This window comes from Mizuhopecten yessoensis, unplaced genomic scaffold (assembly GCF_002113885.1).
Source record: "Mizuhopecten yessoensis strain PY_sf001 unplaced genomic scaffold, ASM211388v2 scaffold10687, whole genome shotgun sequence".
Taxonomy (NCBI): Eukaryota; Metazoa; Mollusca; class Bivalvia; order Pectinida; family Pectinidae; genus Mizuhopecten; species Mizuhopecten yessoensis.
The window spans coordinates 252,829-269,010 of NW_018408671.1; the positions used below are offsets into that span (position 1 = coordinate 252,829).

Consider the following 16,182-nt stretch of genomic DNA (forward strand, 5'->3'; position numbering starts at 1 on the left):
TAGTTACTGTGTGCTGTATTGCCGGGAGAGGGCTTAGTAAGTTGTTATATCTTTAGTTACTGTGTGTTGTATTGCCGGGAGAGGGCTTAGTAAGTTGTTATATCTTTAGTTACTGTGTGTTGTATTGTCGGGAGAGGGCCTAGTAAGTTGTTATATATTTAGTTACTGTGTGTTGTATTGCCGGGAGAGGGCCTAGTTAGTTGTTATATATCTAGTTACTGTGTGTTGTATTGTCGGGAGAGGGCCTAGTAAGTTGTTATATCTTTAATTACTGTGTGCTGTATTGCCGGGAGAGGGCCTAGTAAGTTGTTATATATTTAGTTACTGTGTGTTGTATTGTCGGGAGAGGGCCTAGTAACTTGTCAGAACTTGTGCCCGATCCCTTTGATTGTTTTCTTTCAATAAAATATGTTTGAACGAATAATGTAGTTGTGAGAAGATTTTAATGTTGCCGAATTGGACTTCGTCTAGATCTGTTCTCCCTCATTTGCTGAGATCTTTTCTATAATCTTCTGTTCCATGGTTTTTGTACTGGTCTAGAGGTCACCTATTTTGGGTATCTGGTGGTGTTTTTTTTGTATTATTATAACTTCCTCTTTCAACATGTCCGTAAAAGTTGTCTGTGAGTCATCTATGTATTGTACTCTGTCCCGCGGTCAGGTTGTAAATAAACAATCTGTTTCGCCAATGACTTAATACATCAGTTTGTCTTTTAGAAAAGGTAATGGACTTCTTTCATCATAATGCCCAAAGATCCTTTGCAAATTGCTTTGAAAATAAATCACCCCAGAAACGCCTTATTTTGTGAAAAAACATTTTAGTCATCTCTTAGTTTTTTATTGACGTCACGAAATGTTGATCAGTTTCTTTTCTTTTAGAGAGTGGCACTGCACCTTCTACCCGCCAAAGTCATCACACCCCGGTCAATTTTGATAAAGCTTTGCGTAGAGGGAAAACGGACGAACAGAAGCACCTAGATGTCTGTTCTCCTGTTGATTGTGGTGGTTCCGGCTCCAGAACGTATCTGAGCGACAATATTTACATGGGGGACACACCCACTCCCGACCTCAGCCAGCCCTACGATCAGATCATTGTGAAGGGTAACAGAGACAAACAAACAGTAGTGATTCAGGGCTCCTGGTCCGGCGAGGACATCTTCAAGGTGATCGCCAGTGCGGTGAAAATCCCCATGAACAAACTCAAGGTCATACACAAGGGCAAGGTCATGACCTCAGAAAGCATCCGGTCAGCCATCCGCCCTAAGGCAGTGTTCCAGGTGATAGGGGAGCGTGCTGAGGACGAAGATGGGCTTGACAAGAGGGATATTGAAATTATGATGGCACAGCTTCATGTGGATAGAAACGAGGCTATTCTGGCGTTGAAGAAAAAGGGCGATGTTATTGATGCCCTGTTACATGTAGGAAGTAAATAAAATCAACACAATCATGTCTGTCTATTTGTGATCAGTCATTCTTTAACATTTTAAATATCATCACACAATTTTATGTTGATATTGGAAATACTTTTGCTGTATGGAATGTTTTGATATTTTTCGGTTCATCAGTCTCGTCTAAAAAGTTAGAAATTTCCTACCGTAATATATACCTGAGGGGATATATATGCAAGACCACACACTTGTGTTTTTCCAACGAATCTGAAAGCGCGAGTTTATTGCGCGAACGAATATATTCACGAGTGCGCGGAGCGCTCGAGTGAATGTATTCGTCCGCGCAATAAATGAGTGCTTTCTGATTCGTTAGAAAAACACAAGTGTGTGGTCTTGTTTTTATCACATACCTTCCGTATTTGGTAAAGATTTATACAAAAAATTATAAACTCTGATCAATCAGGATTTATATCGGGACGCTATGTAGGAGAAAATACTCGCCTGGTTTATGACATTATGCAATATACAGAGGAAAATGATATCCCTGGAATGTTATTAATGGTTGATTTTGAAAAGGCTTTCGATTCTGTCTCTTGGAAATTCATAGACGAAGTACTTAGATATTTTGGATTTGGAAACGATATCAGAAATTGGGTCAAAATTTTACACTGTAATTCAAGCTCTGCTATAAACCAGGGGGGTAATTTATCAGCTTTTTTCAAAATAAATCGTGGTTGTCGTCAAGGAGATCCCATCGCTCCATATATTTTTATACTATGTGCAGAAGTTTTAGCAATCCGCCTTAGAAACAATAAGAGTATAACTGGTATAAAGGTTAATAACTGTCCCATCTTAAACTCTCAGTATGCAGATGACACTTCTCTGGTATTAGATGGTTCTGAAAAATCACTGAAAGGGGCGGTTGATGAACTAAATATTTATGCAAAAATATCTGGTCTTAAAGTAAATGTAGGTAAAACTGAAGTTGTCTGGATAGGCAGTAAAAAATACAGCAATGATGTTCTCCTTCCAAATATGAATCTTAGATGGGGAGTTAATAAATTTACTCTTCTTGGGATAGATTTCCATGTAGATCTTTGCAAAATACCTAAAATGAACTTTGATAAAAAATTAGTTAAACTTAAAGCTCTTATTAAGAGCTGGAGTAGAAGGTTGCTCACACCTATTGGTAGAATTAATGTCATTAAATCTTTATTAATTTCTCAGATGAATCATCTGTTCATTTCCTTACCTAATCCATCTGAAAAATTTATAAAACAGCTCAATTCTGTTCTTTTCAATTTTTTATGGAATAGCAAAACTGATAAGATTAAACGGGACATAATAATCCAAAATTATCAAGAAGGTGGGCTAAAAATGGTTAATTTAATGTCTTTTATTGAAGCTCTGAAAATAAGTTGGATAAGAAGGTTTTTTAGATCAGAAGGTAAATGGGTAAGCATTTTAAAATCTTGTGTAAATCCTCATATCTTGGCTAACTCAGGAAACGAGTACCTTAATAAAGTTCAAGGAAATTGCAAAAATGTGTTTTGGAAAGATGTGTTTAGGGCATGGTATAAATTAAGAGCAAAAGAGGAGCTGTTTAAAAATGAGAATTTTGCCCTACTTAAGACACCCTTATGGTATAACAAAAATATTTCTGTTGGTAATAAAGTTGTTTTTTATAGTAAGTGGTTTAAAAACGGGATTATGATAATTAATGATTTGTTGAAAAACAACACAGACTACTCTTTCTTGTCTTTTAAGGAATTTTGTGATCTACATGGTACAATAACTAATTATCTAGAATATCATGGCTTGATAACAAGCATAAAGAATTATCTGAAACAACTTAATTTGCCAAACAAAAATGTGATATACCCAATTATACCGTTACATCTTGTAATAATTTTAAAGAAGAAAAAAGGTTCTCAAGACTTCTATAATATACTTATCAGAAATAATGCATCAATAACTGCTCAAACAAAATGGGGAACTATATTCGACTATAATCAGGAAACTTGGGGGAAAATATATGCTATTCCTTTCAGGGTTACAAAAAATACAAAATTGCAATGGTTGCAATTTAGAATTAATCATTATATTTTAACAACCAATTCTTATTTATGCAAAATTGGACTTGTAAATAACCCACACTGTGTTTTTTGTATCATAGAAAGGGAGACAATTACCCACGTTTTATGGGAATGCAGGGAAGTACAAAAATTTCTGAGCAATTTTGAAAGTCTTTTAAGTGCTCTCACTATTCCTTTCTCANTCTCTCTCTCTCTCTCTCTCTCTCTCTCTCTCTCTCTCTCTCTCTCTCTCCATTTGTTTTGTCTATTCTATGTGTGAAAGTGTGTGAAAATTGAATGTGTCTTGGTGATTGTATAAAATCAGCATCAGATGATGAGGAGGATGAGGAGGATGAGGTTGCTGATAATTTCAATAGTAGATATGTGTGAATGTGTGGATATGTGTTGATGTGATGTTCTGTATAATGTACATGTTCTGAAAATGAAAAAAATAAATTAAAAAAAAAAAGAAAAAGATTTATACAAAGATTTTATAAACTTTGATATTTTTTGCAAATACCGGGACCTTTTCAGTTCGCCATGGCAAGGGGATTCCCATAAAAAGTAGTTCCGGCTAGTAGGTATGCAAGACAGAAAGTTGTATTTCATGGTCTGAAAATTGCTTGTATTACTATAACAAGATTCAACAGGTATGTGATAAATGGATATATCAACTGAGTAAGAAATGCAGGAAAATCAATACAGTAATTCAGTCTTGGAAGAAATTGTTCGAACAATTTCTGCTAACTTTACCAGACACAAGCTCGCTACAAAAGATCTAATAGAAAGCATGTGCAAGTTAAATCTGTATAAAGATACTTCACGTCCATACACTGGTCTCTCATTGCAGGCGGTCTCTAAACACAGGTTCTGTTACACGAAAATAACATCAAAAGATAGTTTCTAAAGTGGTCTTTTAACACAGGTGATCATTTAAAAGAGGTGGTTTCTTGAGTTTTAACTCTATATGGTGCGAAGTATTTCTCTACCGCCGACATCTTGTCTCAATTCCTAAAAAATATTTACTTGGTGAAGCTCTCTGTATCGACATACTTGATATTTAACAAATACCGTAGAATATAAATCGTATAAAAAGTGTCGGGCTCCTGCCCTTCTCCGGTCTCACTGAGAAAATGTTGCCTTGATTTTGTATGTCACGTCCCTTTTTGAACGATTACATAAAGAATAGTTGAGGTAATCACTCAAAAAGGACCTTACATGTAATTGCCGTTCTCTTCTTCAAATTAACCGTTACTTTTGAAAAACAAAACAAAAGCGATAAATTCTTTGGATGACGCATGTTTAATCACATAACTGCTTGGCAGCGGCTTGACAGTAGCATTATAGAATACATCAGATACATACAACTTCAGTATATACATTATTGCATTTCATTTACACAGCATACATTACAAGACCAGTAAACGTGTTCATTCAGACAAGTTTCTGACAGATTAACTTGACGATACATAACAAGACGTTCAATGATTCACATGATAGTTGTACTAATAATTACAGAGAAAACATTAAAACGATTTACATTTTCTATCAACAGTACAATTATATAACGCTACCATTATCGCGGATACCTAATAATCTACTGCGATACTCATTGTTATACATAAACAAGGATACACCTTTGTTGATTTGTATACAAACTATTAAATTATACAACAGTGCCCTCCCATACAACTTTCCAATCGGTTTTCAGTCGTTTGAAGACGTTTTCACAACTAGCAGACACTGTATATTGTATTTGAAATCGTCAACTTACTTTCTATTACATTCGTCTGTCGTTACTTTTTATCATTGGTAACTGTGTTTCTGTCTTTCTTTTCCACTACAGCGTTTTTTTTTCTTTCAGTCCGAAGAAGGTTCTGTTTCTTTCTTTCCAGCCGAAGATGGTTTGGTTTCTTTCTTTCCAGCCGAAGAAGGTTTGGTTTCTTTCTTTCCAGCAGAGGTCGGCTTTGTTTCTTCCTTTATCGGTGAATCGGGTCTGTTTCCCGTTGTGTTTTGAGCGTTTTCTTTGTCGATGACAGATTCGGCGGCATTTGTCTCGTCTCTGGCTTTCTCGTTGATCCGCTCCATGAGGTTGCCGATGTCCCCTCTAAGGTCCTCAAGAGAGTCTCCGATAAGTTCTATCTTCTTGTCAAGGTCTTGACGCCGTCGTTCCTCTCGCCTTGCTGCCGCTTCGTCCAAGAGATTGTCTTTCCGTAGGAGTTGTTTTCCTATATCACTGAGTAATTGCTTTGCTTCGGGATACTCTTGCAGAGCTTCCCAAAGATTATTCTTAGAAAGACAGAATAAGTCCGAGTAACCCATACTTCTTACACTCGCTGTCCGTCTGTTTCCGGTTTTGTTTCCTGCTATGTTTAAGACACTAATTTCACCGAATACGGAACCATCGCTAAGTGTAACAAACACAGTTTTTCCATCTTCCGATACAACTTGCAGCTTGCCACGTTTTACTATGTACATTTCTTTCCCAATGTCACCCTTACGACAAATATAATCGCCCGGACTGAATACCTGTAATCGCAGTTTCAATACTAGTTCTACAAGTAATCCCGGCTCACAATCCTTAAAAATTGCTACTCTTCTGAGTGTCCCCAAATGCACATGTATAGATATTTCAGCTCTGAGCTTTTCCGGTAGAAATTCCAGAGCTTGCTTGTCATCTACAGACTGTTTGTTGTTCCACGTATAATCAAACCACTTAACTACTCTCTCCTGGAGCTCTCCACCAACCCTTCGTATCTCCATGTATCGTTTTACGGCGTCTACTTTATGTTGAAATTCCGTGCGCTGTGCGTTCATTTCGTTGATCATTGCACCGACGTTTCCGAAAATGGTAGCGAAAATTAACACACCAATAAGACAGCATGCAATACAAAAGACATAGGACAGGGTCCTCTCGGGCACGGGGGTGTCCCCAATAGTTGTCAGTGTCAATACTGACCAGTAGAAACTGACCACATACTGTTTGATAAACGTGCCTTGATCGCCGACGTTGGTATCGGGATAAACCCAGTCGTCTGTACCAAACCCGAAATGTCGACTTAGAGCGAAATAGAAGCATGCGTTCCAGTGAATAATTACGATAATCATTAAGATGAGGTTAGCCACCCTGAACAAGTTGGGGGAATTGGTATGTGTCTCTGCCAGTCTGAAGAAGTCTCTCATCCGCCACACCTTCAGAACCCTGTTCAGTCGTAACATTGCGTTGTACCCAACGCTGATGTAAAGAAACTCTAACGGCAGGATAGACAAAAAGTCTAATGCGAACATCCAGGAACTGCGATATTTCTTTGATAGCCTCTTAACGTCCCGTACAAGTAGACCTTGTTCCAAAAACCCTTAGAATGACAAAAAGAGATGTTCAAGTAAGACAACACATACCGACATCAAAACGCAAATCGCGAGTATGATAACGTTACTAAATGTTGTTGGTTTTTTGGGATCGATTAAATTTCGTCAGACATGCATCCAAGAACAACTTTTGTGACGCAATTTTGTTTAATCTCACTCTAAACTCGCTAAATTTGGTACATAACATAACAATGATGACGTCAACAATCGCTCCATGGTATTTGGTAGGGTTATATAGAGACAATACGTATATATATGCATGTAAGTCAAAAGCACACGTTATGAATTGGTAAGAAATGACATGCGTGCATGTGTGTGTGGTGGATTCTGGTTGATTTACCATGCCTCATCGACGTTCATACTTTATTTTGTTTTATATGTGATACAGAAAAAATATGCCGCTTACCAATTTATACGAGACTATTTCTTGAATCAATAACACTGTTCCCCCTACACATTCATTGTTTGAACCACTTCAATTGTAACGGCACAACAATCTTTGCCATAAACAGTACATTTCTCTTGAATATTTTCATAGTTTCATCTTGCTAAATGATAAAAAAACCAGCATCTTTTCATATCTATATATGTAATTTAACAATTAGGGACCTTTGTTTCAGTGAACGAGTGGCAATATGTACCGTACTTGAAAAGTGATACCAACCTCGCCCTTGTCTCGGTTGATTTTCATATAACCACAAATTCACCATTTCGGTCAATTCCGTCTGAGCTCGGAACACAATTAATTCCGAGCCCTGACGGAGTTGGCCGAGATATTGCGATAGGAATCGTCTTAGGCTAAATGTGGTTTTTTATGCACCTCTTCGGGTTGTGTATTAATAATATTCATTCATCACTGGAAAGTGTTTGGACAAAGCATGACTAAGATACAACATTATTATATATCACCATGTAACATCTGTCCTATATAACGTATCACATCCCAATCAAGCGCGTGACGTCACAATGGGATAATAATAACAGGACGTAACGAAATTCCGACGCAACAATATGGAATCTGTCAACGCGATAAAATTGAAAATATGAACCGTATAGGCAAGAAAGTTAATAGAACCTAAGCGAAACACGAGGCTGTGCCAAGTGTTTGGCAACAAAAAATCTTTCCCGGAGGGTTGAGATTCCTGTTCAGCCATTGTGTATCATATACATAATGTAATGTTAATGTAACAGGCTAAATAAAAGGGTTGGCATGACATCATTGTATTGTTACATGACGTCATACAAAAGTTATTAATGGGGAATCCCCCGTCTCAACCCTAGTGCGTTTTGTTTGGTGTAGTTTTACTTTGTTTAAAGACCTATTAACATCTAATGTCATTGGAGGACGTGCCTCCATGTGTGTTGTGTAAGTGTCGTGTGTGTATGTATGCTGGAGACAGGGTATGTTGGTGTACTTGCCTTCTTGTAATAGTGCGGATCTGATGCCGACTTTATAGTGCTATCTCACTGAAACACCAAGCCGAAGGCACCCAGCACAGCTTTCCGCCCGGCCACATTAAACTGACAACGGGTGAACCAGCTAGTGCCATTACCCTCAATGCTGAACGTTAAGCAGTGAATAACAACTACCATGTTTTAAGACTTTGGTATATCCCGGGCCAGGGGACACAACCTATTGCTCAACATTAAAGCCAGAAGTGAGGTACCTTAGGGTGAGACAAGGATACATTTATGTATCTCCCACTGGGAAAAGTGTGGATACAGCCTGCCCAAGGTAAGAGAATAGTTTTCTGTGCAGAGAAATGTACATAATTGACAGGTATAATATGTGTATGTATATTACCTATTCGACTCATAAAGAACATGTCCAGCATGTAGAGCAAGTCGGAGAGATAGTCGACAGGCATCCAAAAGTGCATCATACTGATATTGTTGATCTCATAGAAGATTCCCCTGAGGATGACGACGATGAGATTGTAGAGGATAGCTGACGTCACCAGCAAGGACAGGTAGTAGTAGGAGGGATTGGCGGGGTTGATCACCAACTCCTTCCAAAACCTAAAAATAGCGACGTGACCAGATATTACAGGGTGCTTCTAACACATCAGAACGTTGACGAAAGGATAGATATGTCACGTTTATATTTTTTTCATTAAAAGGGGTCAAAATCGACTAAATAAGCAAATTTTCCATTAAAAGGGGTCAAAATCGACTAAATAAACATTTTTTTCATTAAAAGGCGTCAAAATCGACTAAATAAGCAAATGTTTCATTGAAAGGGGTAAAATCGACTAAATAAGCAATTTTTTCATTATAAGGGATCAAAATCGACTAAATAAGCATTTTTTTCATTAAAAGGGGTCAAATCGACTTAATAAACATTTTTTGCATTAAAAGGGGTCAGAATCGACAAAATAAGCATTTTTTTTCATTAAAAGGGGTCAAAATCGACTAAATAAGCAAATATTTCATTAAAAGTGGACAAAATCGACTCAGTACAGTGTATGACTTGGGTTAAGTAACAATATTTTACACATACGTTTGAATAAGTAGTAACGTGTTACATTGTACAGTGATTTTCTTCCTCTTTTCGACAGGGGCCTGTGCCTTGTGTCAGACTTTGGGAAAACATTAACGCACAACAGGCATACTTTTGGGAAAATAAAGGGGGTTTTTGCGATGATTTTGAGAAAAATATCTGAGACAAAAAGGCCGAAATTCACTGAAAAAATCATGTTATAGTTGATTTAAGTAACAATGTGTTACACGTGCATGGTTTAGTAACATGATCTATATACGTGGGTTAAATAATAACATGGTACACTAGTCCTAATGGTGGGTTCAGTAACAATTGGTTACATAAACGGGGGTGATGTAACCAGGTGTCTGACCTACTTGGGATAGGGGTTATGCCCTCCGACCCCTAAGTTACAATTGATCATAACTTTGTTAGTTTTCTTAGCAATTCCTTTAAAACACGTGGTACAACTGTAAAATGAGGCGGGGGATTGAAGAAACTTAAAGCCAAATACTGTTTTCAGTGTTAACATTTGACTTTTTGATTGTTTGACATGATTTCAGTGAGTTACAAGAAAGTGAGTTTGACCACAAAATCGTTGCTTGAGCATGAGAACAGTTTCATGAATACGGACCAAGGTTTATATTGTATTACTTACGTTGACGTGAATAAGTCGATAAAGTAGTGGTCGCCTACATCGTCGCCGGTCGCGCGCCCAGTAACCGTAAATCTTGCCAGAAACGGGTCGTCCTCAACAGCGCTGGACCGGCGCCGGGTCTAAAGGTACAAACCAAACGTAATTTGCATATAAATGTAAATCCATCTTAACATTGATTTGCATCGACATGTATTTTCTTTTCTATATACAGTTATTGTTCTCAGTCCTTCTCAATGAAACCATGCAGGGCAACAGGTCTTTTACAAGTAAGCTACACCCAGCGGACTCAGGACAACACGCTATTTATAAATATGTACTTCAAAAGAATCGAGGGCAACACGCCATTTACATATCCACCCAAATAACCCGGGAAGCGCGTTCTTCATATCTACAACCAAATGTACACCCGCATGACTCAGGGCAACATTTCCTTTATATTATAAATTCACCCAATGAAATGGTCCATTGTCACACGTCATTGACCTACTCAACAAAATTACCCAGGGCAACACGGCCTTTACATGCACTTGTACCCAAATAGCCAAGGGCAACACGGCCGTTACATGCACTTGTACCCAAATGGCCCACGACAACACGTCTTATACATGTACTCTCAAATGTCCCAGGGCAGCACGTCCTTTACATACACTCTCAAAGGTCCCATGTTAGCACGTCTTTTACATGCACTCTCAAAGGTCCCATGGCATCACGTCCTTTACATACATGTACAATGAAAGGACCCAGTGTAGCACGTCCTTTAAATGTACTTCCAAACGACCTAGGGAAGCACGCCCTTTACATATATACATACAAAGGACCCAGGGAAGCACGCCCTTTACATATATACATCCAAAGGACCTAGGGAAGCACGCACTTTTCATGTACACCCAAAGGACCCAGGGCAACACGTCCTTTACATAAAACCCAAAGAACCAAGGGCATAACGTCCTTTACATATAACCCAAAGGACCCAGGGCAACACGTCCTTTACATATAACCCAAAGGACCAAGGACAACACGACGTCCTTTACACGTACACCTAAATGACCCAGGGCAACACGTACTTTACATACACGCCTATTCTCAAACGTCCTAAAGGAACATGGGTCCATGGCAACACGTCCTTTTCAAGCACATGTAAATAAAACACATATATTTTGTGGTCGGATGGTGCAGTGGATAATGCACTCGCCTTTCACAACGGCGGCTGGGGTTCGATTCTCGATCGGACGTGAAAAGGTATGGGTCACCTGCCCGACGACATGGGTTTTCTCTGATTACTCCGGTTTCCTCCAACATTGAGGCCCACACGCGCTTACATCCGAGCAACAATAGTGATTAACATAATTTATAATTTTATAGCTTGTTTCATAATTGTTGTTAAACAACTAAAGTCTTTATTAAAAGGCATAACAGTACAGACACGCTACACGGGCGCTTGGTGGTCTAAAAGTTTGCCTGCGCGACTCGTTACGTATAACAGAGTGCTTGTTAGCATGACAACGCAAAAATTCATTAATTTAACGCAATTAATATGATATAACTTAACACACTGGAACCAGTCGATCTTGTAAATCTGTCAGTCCCTCCATCAATCGAAGTTCACAGTGAGAAGATATAGCGTTGAACTTGGAATTTTATTCAACCACAAGATTCTTAATGGAAAAATAACAGTACTTACTGTTACAGCGTTCCCCCGGCGAACCTGCAACAGAAAAAAAATCAAAAAGACTTTTCACTGTAACTCTTAAAACTTTAACTTATCAGTTATGCCTAGATGTTATTGAATTTTCGAGTACATGTTTATGAAACTGTAGGAGAATAGATAGTCTATATTTATGATCGTGTTGGTCGATTCTTGCTATAAGTATAACATGTGCGTTTTGTAATCAATCAAAACAAATGAAAACATGGTCACAAACTCACAAAAATGACACCAACAATAAGCTAAAACTCCTATTTATATGGTCTAAACTGTTTATTTAAATACAAACTTTTTGTTAAGATAAAGAAGACTAGCATGTGTTATACGTTTCGGTAAAAATGTGCTACGATAGAAAACACCACATGAGCCTTGTCTTGAACCAATATTGAGCAGGTCTACATACTGTCGTTATGGCTGTCCTCCATTTCTTTTGAGCAGCACTTTGTCCTTTTTCGGAGCTAAAACTCATCCGTCGGATTTTTTCCATCATCTTGGATGTCTTTTTTTGTTTCTGCCCATGATTTAAGGCATTTTCAAGACATTGCAGATAGCAATTTACATTGCTTATCTTGTCGTTGAACGTCTCCCGGGAAGTGACGTAACAAATACTATAGAATGACGTCACGGGACCGGACGTCAAATGAAGAAGGGAGATAAATCGAGCATCAAAATGACGTCAAAAGTAACCTGAAGGGATCAAAATTGTATATCTTATTACATGAACAAACTAATTGGTATCAAAATATTACTAATGGAAAAACTGGATAATTCTCCATCTGCGTGCAAAATTTCATCACAATGGGACGGACAGCGAAGTCAGGAAAATTTGTTTTAAAAAGTAAGTTAAGTACCCAATCGGCTCACACACTCTATTAAACTGAGAAACCATTGATTTGGCGTCCACTCTCATGACGTTATTCTATATTAGGCCTATTTCTGAAAATCTCATCGTTTAATACTGGATATATGTGCGTTAGTTTCGTTTTTTTAATTCCGGATATTTCGACTCTGTTCTGAAAATAAGATAAAGTAAAATTCGGCGGTGCCAACAATAACAATATACCCGGTCATAGTCATATGCACAGTGCCACTTCAATCTTCCCTTATTTGCATTCGTTCCTTATATCTACTGTGTTCAAGCTTACGGTGTTTTCCTCATATATAGGGAAGTCTAAGATTTAACATTGTGTCTAATAATAATGTTAACTTTTGCCGAAAAACTTGTTTCGGTCATATAACTTATCTCGTTTAACTGACTTTTAGGAAACGGGTAATTGTATGAATATTTCCAACAGAGGTGCTCAGTACAGGATTTTTTAATTTCCTTTATGGTTTAATCCAAATGTATTTTTGTAGGCATATTTCATTTCAGGAACAATGAAGTTAGGGGAGACCGGAGCAAGTTGGACCCATTTTTATTAAGTCGTTCTAGACAGCATGTCATTTGTTGAAATTTAATTGTATGGAAGAAAAAGTATATCTCTTTAATAAAAAAAAAAATAGCAAAAGGGTAATAACGTCAATATCTGATGAATTATTTAACATTTTCTTCGGGAAATGGGATGGTCGAACGTGCCCAGCCATGGGGACAAAGTTTGGACAGTCAGTTTTTAGGGTAAGTTCGGCCAACGTGATAGTCAGCATAATTCTGACGTCATATACTATGCAACGTGCGATTTTCCCGCCAATGTCACGATTGTCCATGTGTTGTCTCGGCCGAACCTGCTCCTGTATCATGTGACGAACCTGCCCCGAATAAATTTTTAAATAAATTCATATAATTTAATCTTGCTTGTAACAAGCATTTTCAATGGCTTAAAATTTATGTTTCAGCCCATGACGTAAAAAATGACGTCGCCGTTTGTAACGTCGCTTTTGATTGGCTGATACAGCAGCGCAATAATTTCTAAAAGAAAAGAGTCCATCAATAAAATTGGATTCCCACAGGGATTGTGTATAGTAGATTAAATTATAAGGATTAACTTGAATATATTTTTCATGTTATGGAGCTATAACCTCCATAACATGAAAAATGTATTCAAGTTAATCCTTAAATATCACAGCAAAAGGGAATACAAACCATCATGTGAAGTCTAGTTAGTAGTCATTGTGTTACGCTTAAGACATAAATAAATAGAAATTCGTAAATCTTTAAAGAAGTGAAGTGATGATTTTTTTTTCTCTACTCTCTCAAAAGTAACGTTCTACTTTTTATTGATTTAATAATTGATTTTTCCACGCCGTTTTTTCGTGTACACCAAGTTTGAAGATCCTGTGTATTATAGTGAGGAAGTTTATGCACAGGGACCTGAGAATTTGTTACAGCTGTATTTGGACCTGAACTAAGGCGTCCAGAGTTATTGTAAACATTTTAAACGTTAAAATCAACTTTCGGTAATAGTACCAACCCCAATGATGATATGAACCAGAGACCTAAAGTAAAGGGACCGCCGACTCCCAGTGGCGGGAAAATATGTTACCGATTTCGCAGTGCCCTCACCGGGTGTCATACAATATCAAGGCCGATAACTCGTACCGTCTATTCGCCATTGGTAAACACACTCGAGTGCTGTCGATAGAAATATTGTTAAGCATCGATTTCACACAACATGAATTAAACGAACTGTGTGAGGTATGTGTGTTATTCTAATATCATATTCCCACACCTGAAATAGAAAAAAAGCAATATCTAAAGCATTATTCGTGGTCAATAACATAATGTTCACGAAGCAGCCGAGTCGGATTTTTTCAGTTTTTAGTCTGTGGTTTCACTTTCACTTCACCGGTCAGGTGCCGTTCTGGTGATAACCTCTTGTGAGAACATTCGCCTATTTTGTATGTCAATACTTGTCCACAATATATTTGTAATCAATGTGCCTTGTATGTATACTATGCTATGTAGTGAGCTGCACCCTCATGTACAAGCTGACAAGTACACATGCCGTGATGATGATGGTTCCCTTGTTGATGATGGTTCCCTTGTTGACTCACTCTCTGGTTCCGGACAGCAATATAAATATCCTAAACCTTCTTGGACACGTCCCGTGTATACTTTAGGCCATGTTGCTTTATGTTTTCAAAAATAATCATAAGAATAAGAAAGCAAATATTAATAATCAGATTATTGTTTTTATTGCACATAATCTCATAAATTTATAATATGAAATTAACGGTAACAACTTAAATATAACATTTTTGTCTTCTCAATTATTTTTTATTACATACAGCTTCATACTCAGCCTCTCACAAACATGTGACATCATATAAAATTATAATAATGTAAACAAATGAGTCATTACAATAACAAGTACCGTGTCATTATTTGGAGTAGAAAGATATATTTTTTAAATTAAATAAAAACAATTAAATCACGACCACATGTTTACCTATATTACACTTGTCACCGTGCAGTGGATTCCACTAAAATTGCATACAGGTCTGTTAATAACTTAATAGTTTTTTTTCTTTAATTATTTTAACTTATTTGCATATTTTGGTGTATATTTCTGTTAATAACATATTTCTGTCAATAAAATATTTCTCTTAATTGCATATTTCTGTTAATAAATTCTTTTCGAGGAAAATATAATAAAATATAGATCTTAACAGCCAGTCAGTGTATTACGGTTAATTGCAAATTTCTCATACATTGGCATTATGTGGACTATCCAAAATAAGAAGAATTTTCTGGTTTTGGTGCTCGAGTCTACACAACAAAATTCACCTCTCTGTGCTGCAAATAGTCAAATGGTAATTTCAGATATTTTCCACCCGTACAGGGGCGGATCCAGAAATTTTGAAACGGGGGAAGGGGGCGAAGATTTGTATGTGTCACGGAGGGGGGCTGTAAGCAAATTAATATGGCATAAGTCGTTTTTTATGTACAAAAAAAATCCTGAACAAGGGGGGCAAATCCACCCTTGCCGTATAGTATATAATAAAAGATTTTAATATTATAATAATAATAATGGACGTTATTTACCCTCGGTTACCATCTTGAGCCATCAGCTCTTTTTGAGAGATAGCCGAGCGGGAATAGTATTTACAATATTTACAGGAGACGGGGAATTTTATTATTTACACCTACACAGGGTTTTTTATGATGGAGGAAACAGAAGGACTGAGAAAACCATCATGTCACCAGAGAGATCTAGCAGGAAACTCTATAGACATACCAGGGCTCGAACCTAAACACTATATCGGTCTATTGCTCCATGGCGGTCACGCACCACTGAACTACCTTGTCCATGCATTATACCACCGAGCCACTGGGACACCCGAAATATTGACTTTTGAAAGTATACATAATTACATATCTGATAAGTGATTTATTAATTGACCTGTGAACAAATTCCTGGTCAGGTCTGTATAGTTGCACGTGAACCTTATTATCGCTAAAAGTCAATAATTGTACTATAATGTTGTATTTGCACAGAATTATAAATAACAACATTCCAATTACTTTCTACATGTATCTCTATTATGGCAGGAATTTGAATCAACCACTGA

General features: G+C 37.4%; 2 protein-coding genes across 3 annotated transcripts in view; one reads left to right on the forward strand and one right to left on the reverse strand.

The window, feature by feature from the left end:
* Window positions 1-1,473, forward strand: part of LOC110461852 — an 8,152-nt gene extending 6,679 nt beyond the window's left edge. Inside the window, exon 3 of one of the 2 annotated variants that reach the window (XM_021515560.1) lies at window positions 879-1,472. In XM_021515560.1, coding sequence (XP_021371235.1) covers window positions 879-1,432 — 554 coding nt within the window. In that variant the 3' untranslated portion in view covers window positions 1,433-1,472. Of the gene's footprint in view, window positions 1-878 lie in introns of both variants that reach the window. The other variant, XM_021515561.1, reaches the window with a different exon arrangement.
* Window positions 1,474-4,752: 3,279 nt separating this feature from the next.
* Window positions 4,753-12,287, reverse strand: LOC110461849 (cGMP-gated cation channel alpha-1-like). Its single transcript, XM_021515557.1, has 5 exons — window positions 12,077-12,287; window positions 11,650-11,673; window positions 9,969-10,087; window positions 8,636-8,850; window positions 4,753-6,818 (listed from the first exon to the last, which is right to left on the reverse strand). Exons 1-5 carry the CDS (start codon window positions 12,161-12,163, stop codon window positions 5,323-5,325), a joined length of 1,941 nt encoding a protein of 646 aa, XP_021371232.1. The 5' UTR covers window positions 12,164-12,287; the 3' UTR covers window positions 4,753-5,322.
* Between the last annotated feature and the right edge of the window lie 3,895 nt (window positions 12,288-16,182).

Coding starts and splice junctions, on each gene's coding strand:
- LOC110461849 (XM_021515557.1), bottom strand. CDS start 12,163: ATGATGGAAAAAATCCGACGGATGAGTTTTAGCTCCGAAAAAGGACAA. Junction 10,088..11,649: donor GCCGGGGGAACGCTGTAACA/GTAAGTACTGTT, acceptor TTGTACCTTTAG/ACCCGGCGCCGGTCCAGCGC. Junction 6,819..8,635: donor GTTCTTTATGAGTCGAATAG/GTAATATACATA, acceptor TGTCATTCTAAG/GGTTTTTGGAACAAGGTCTA.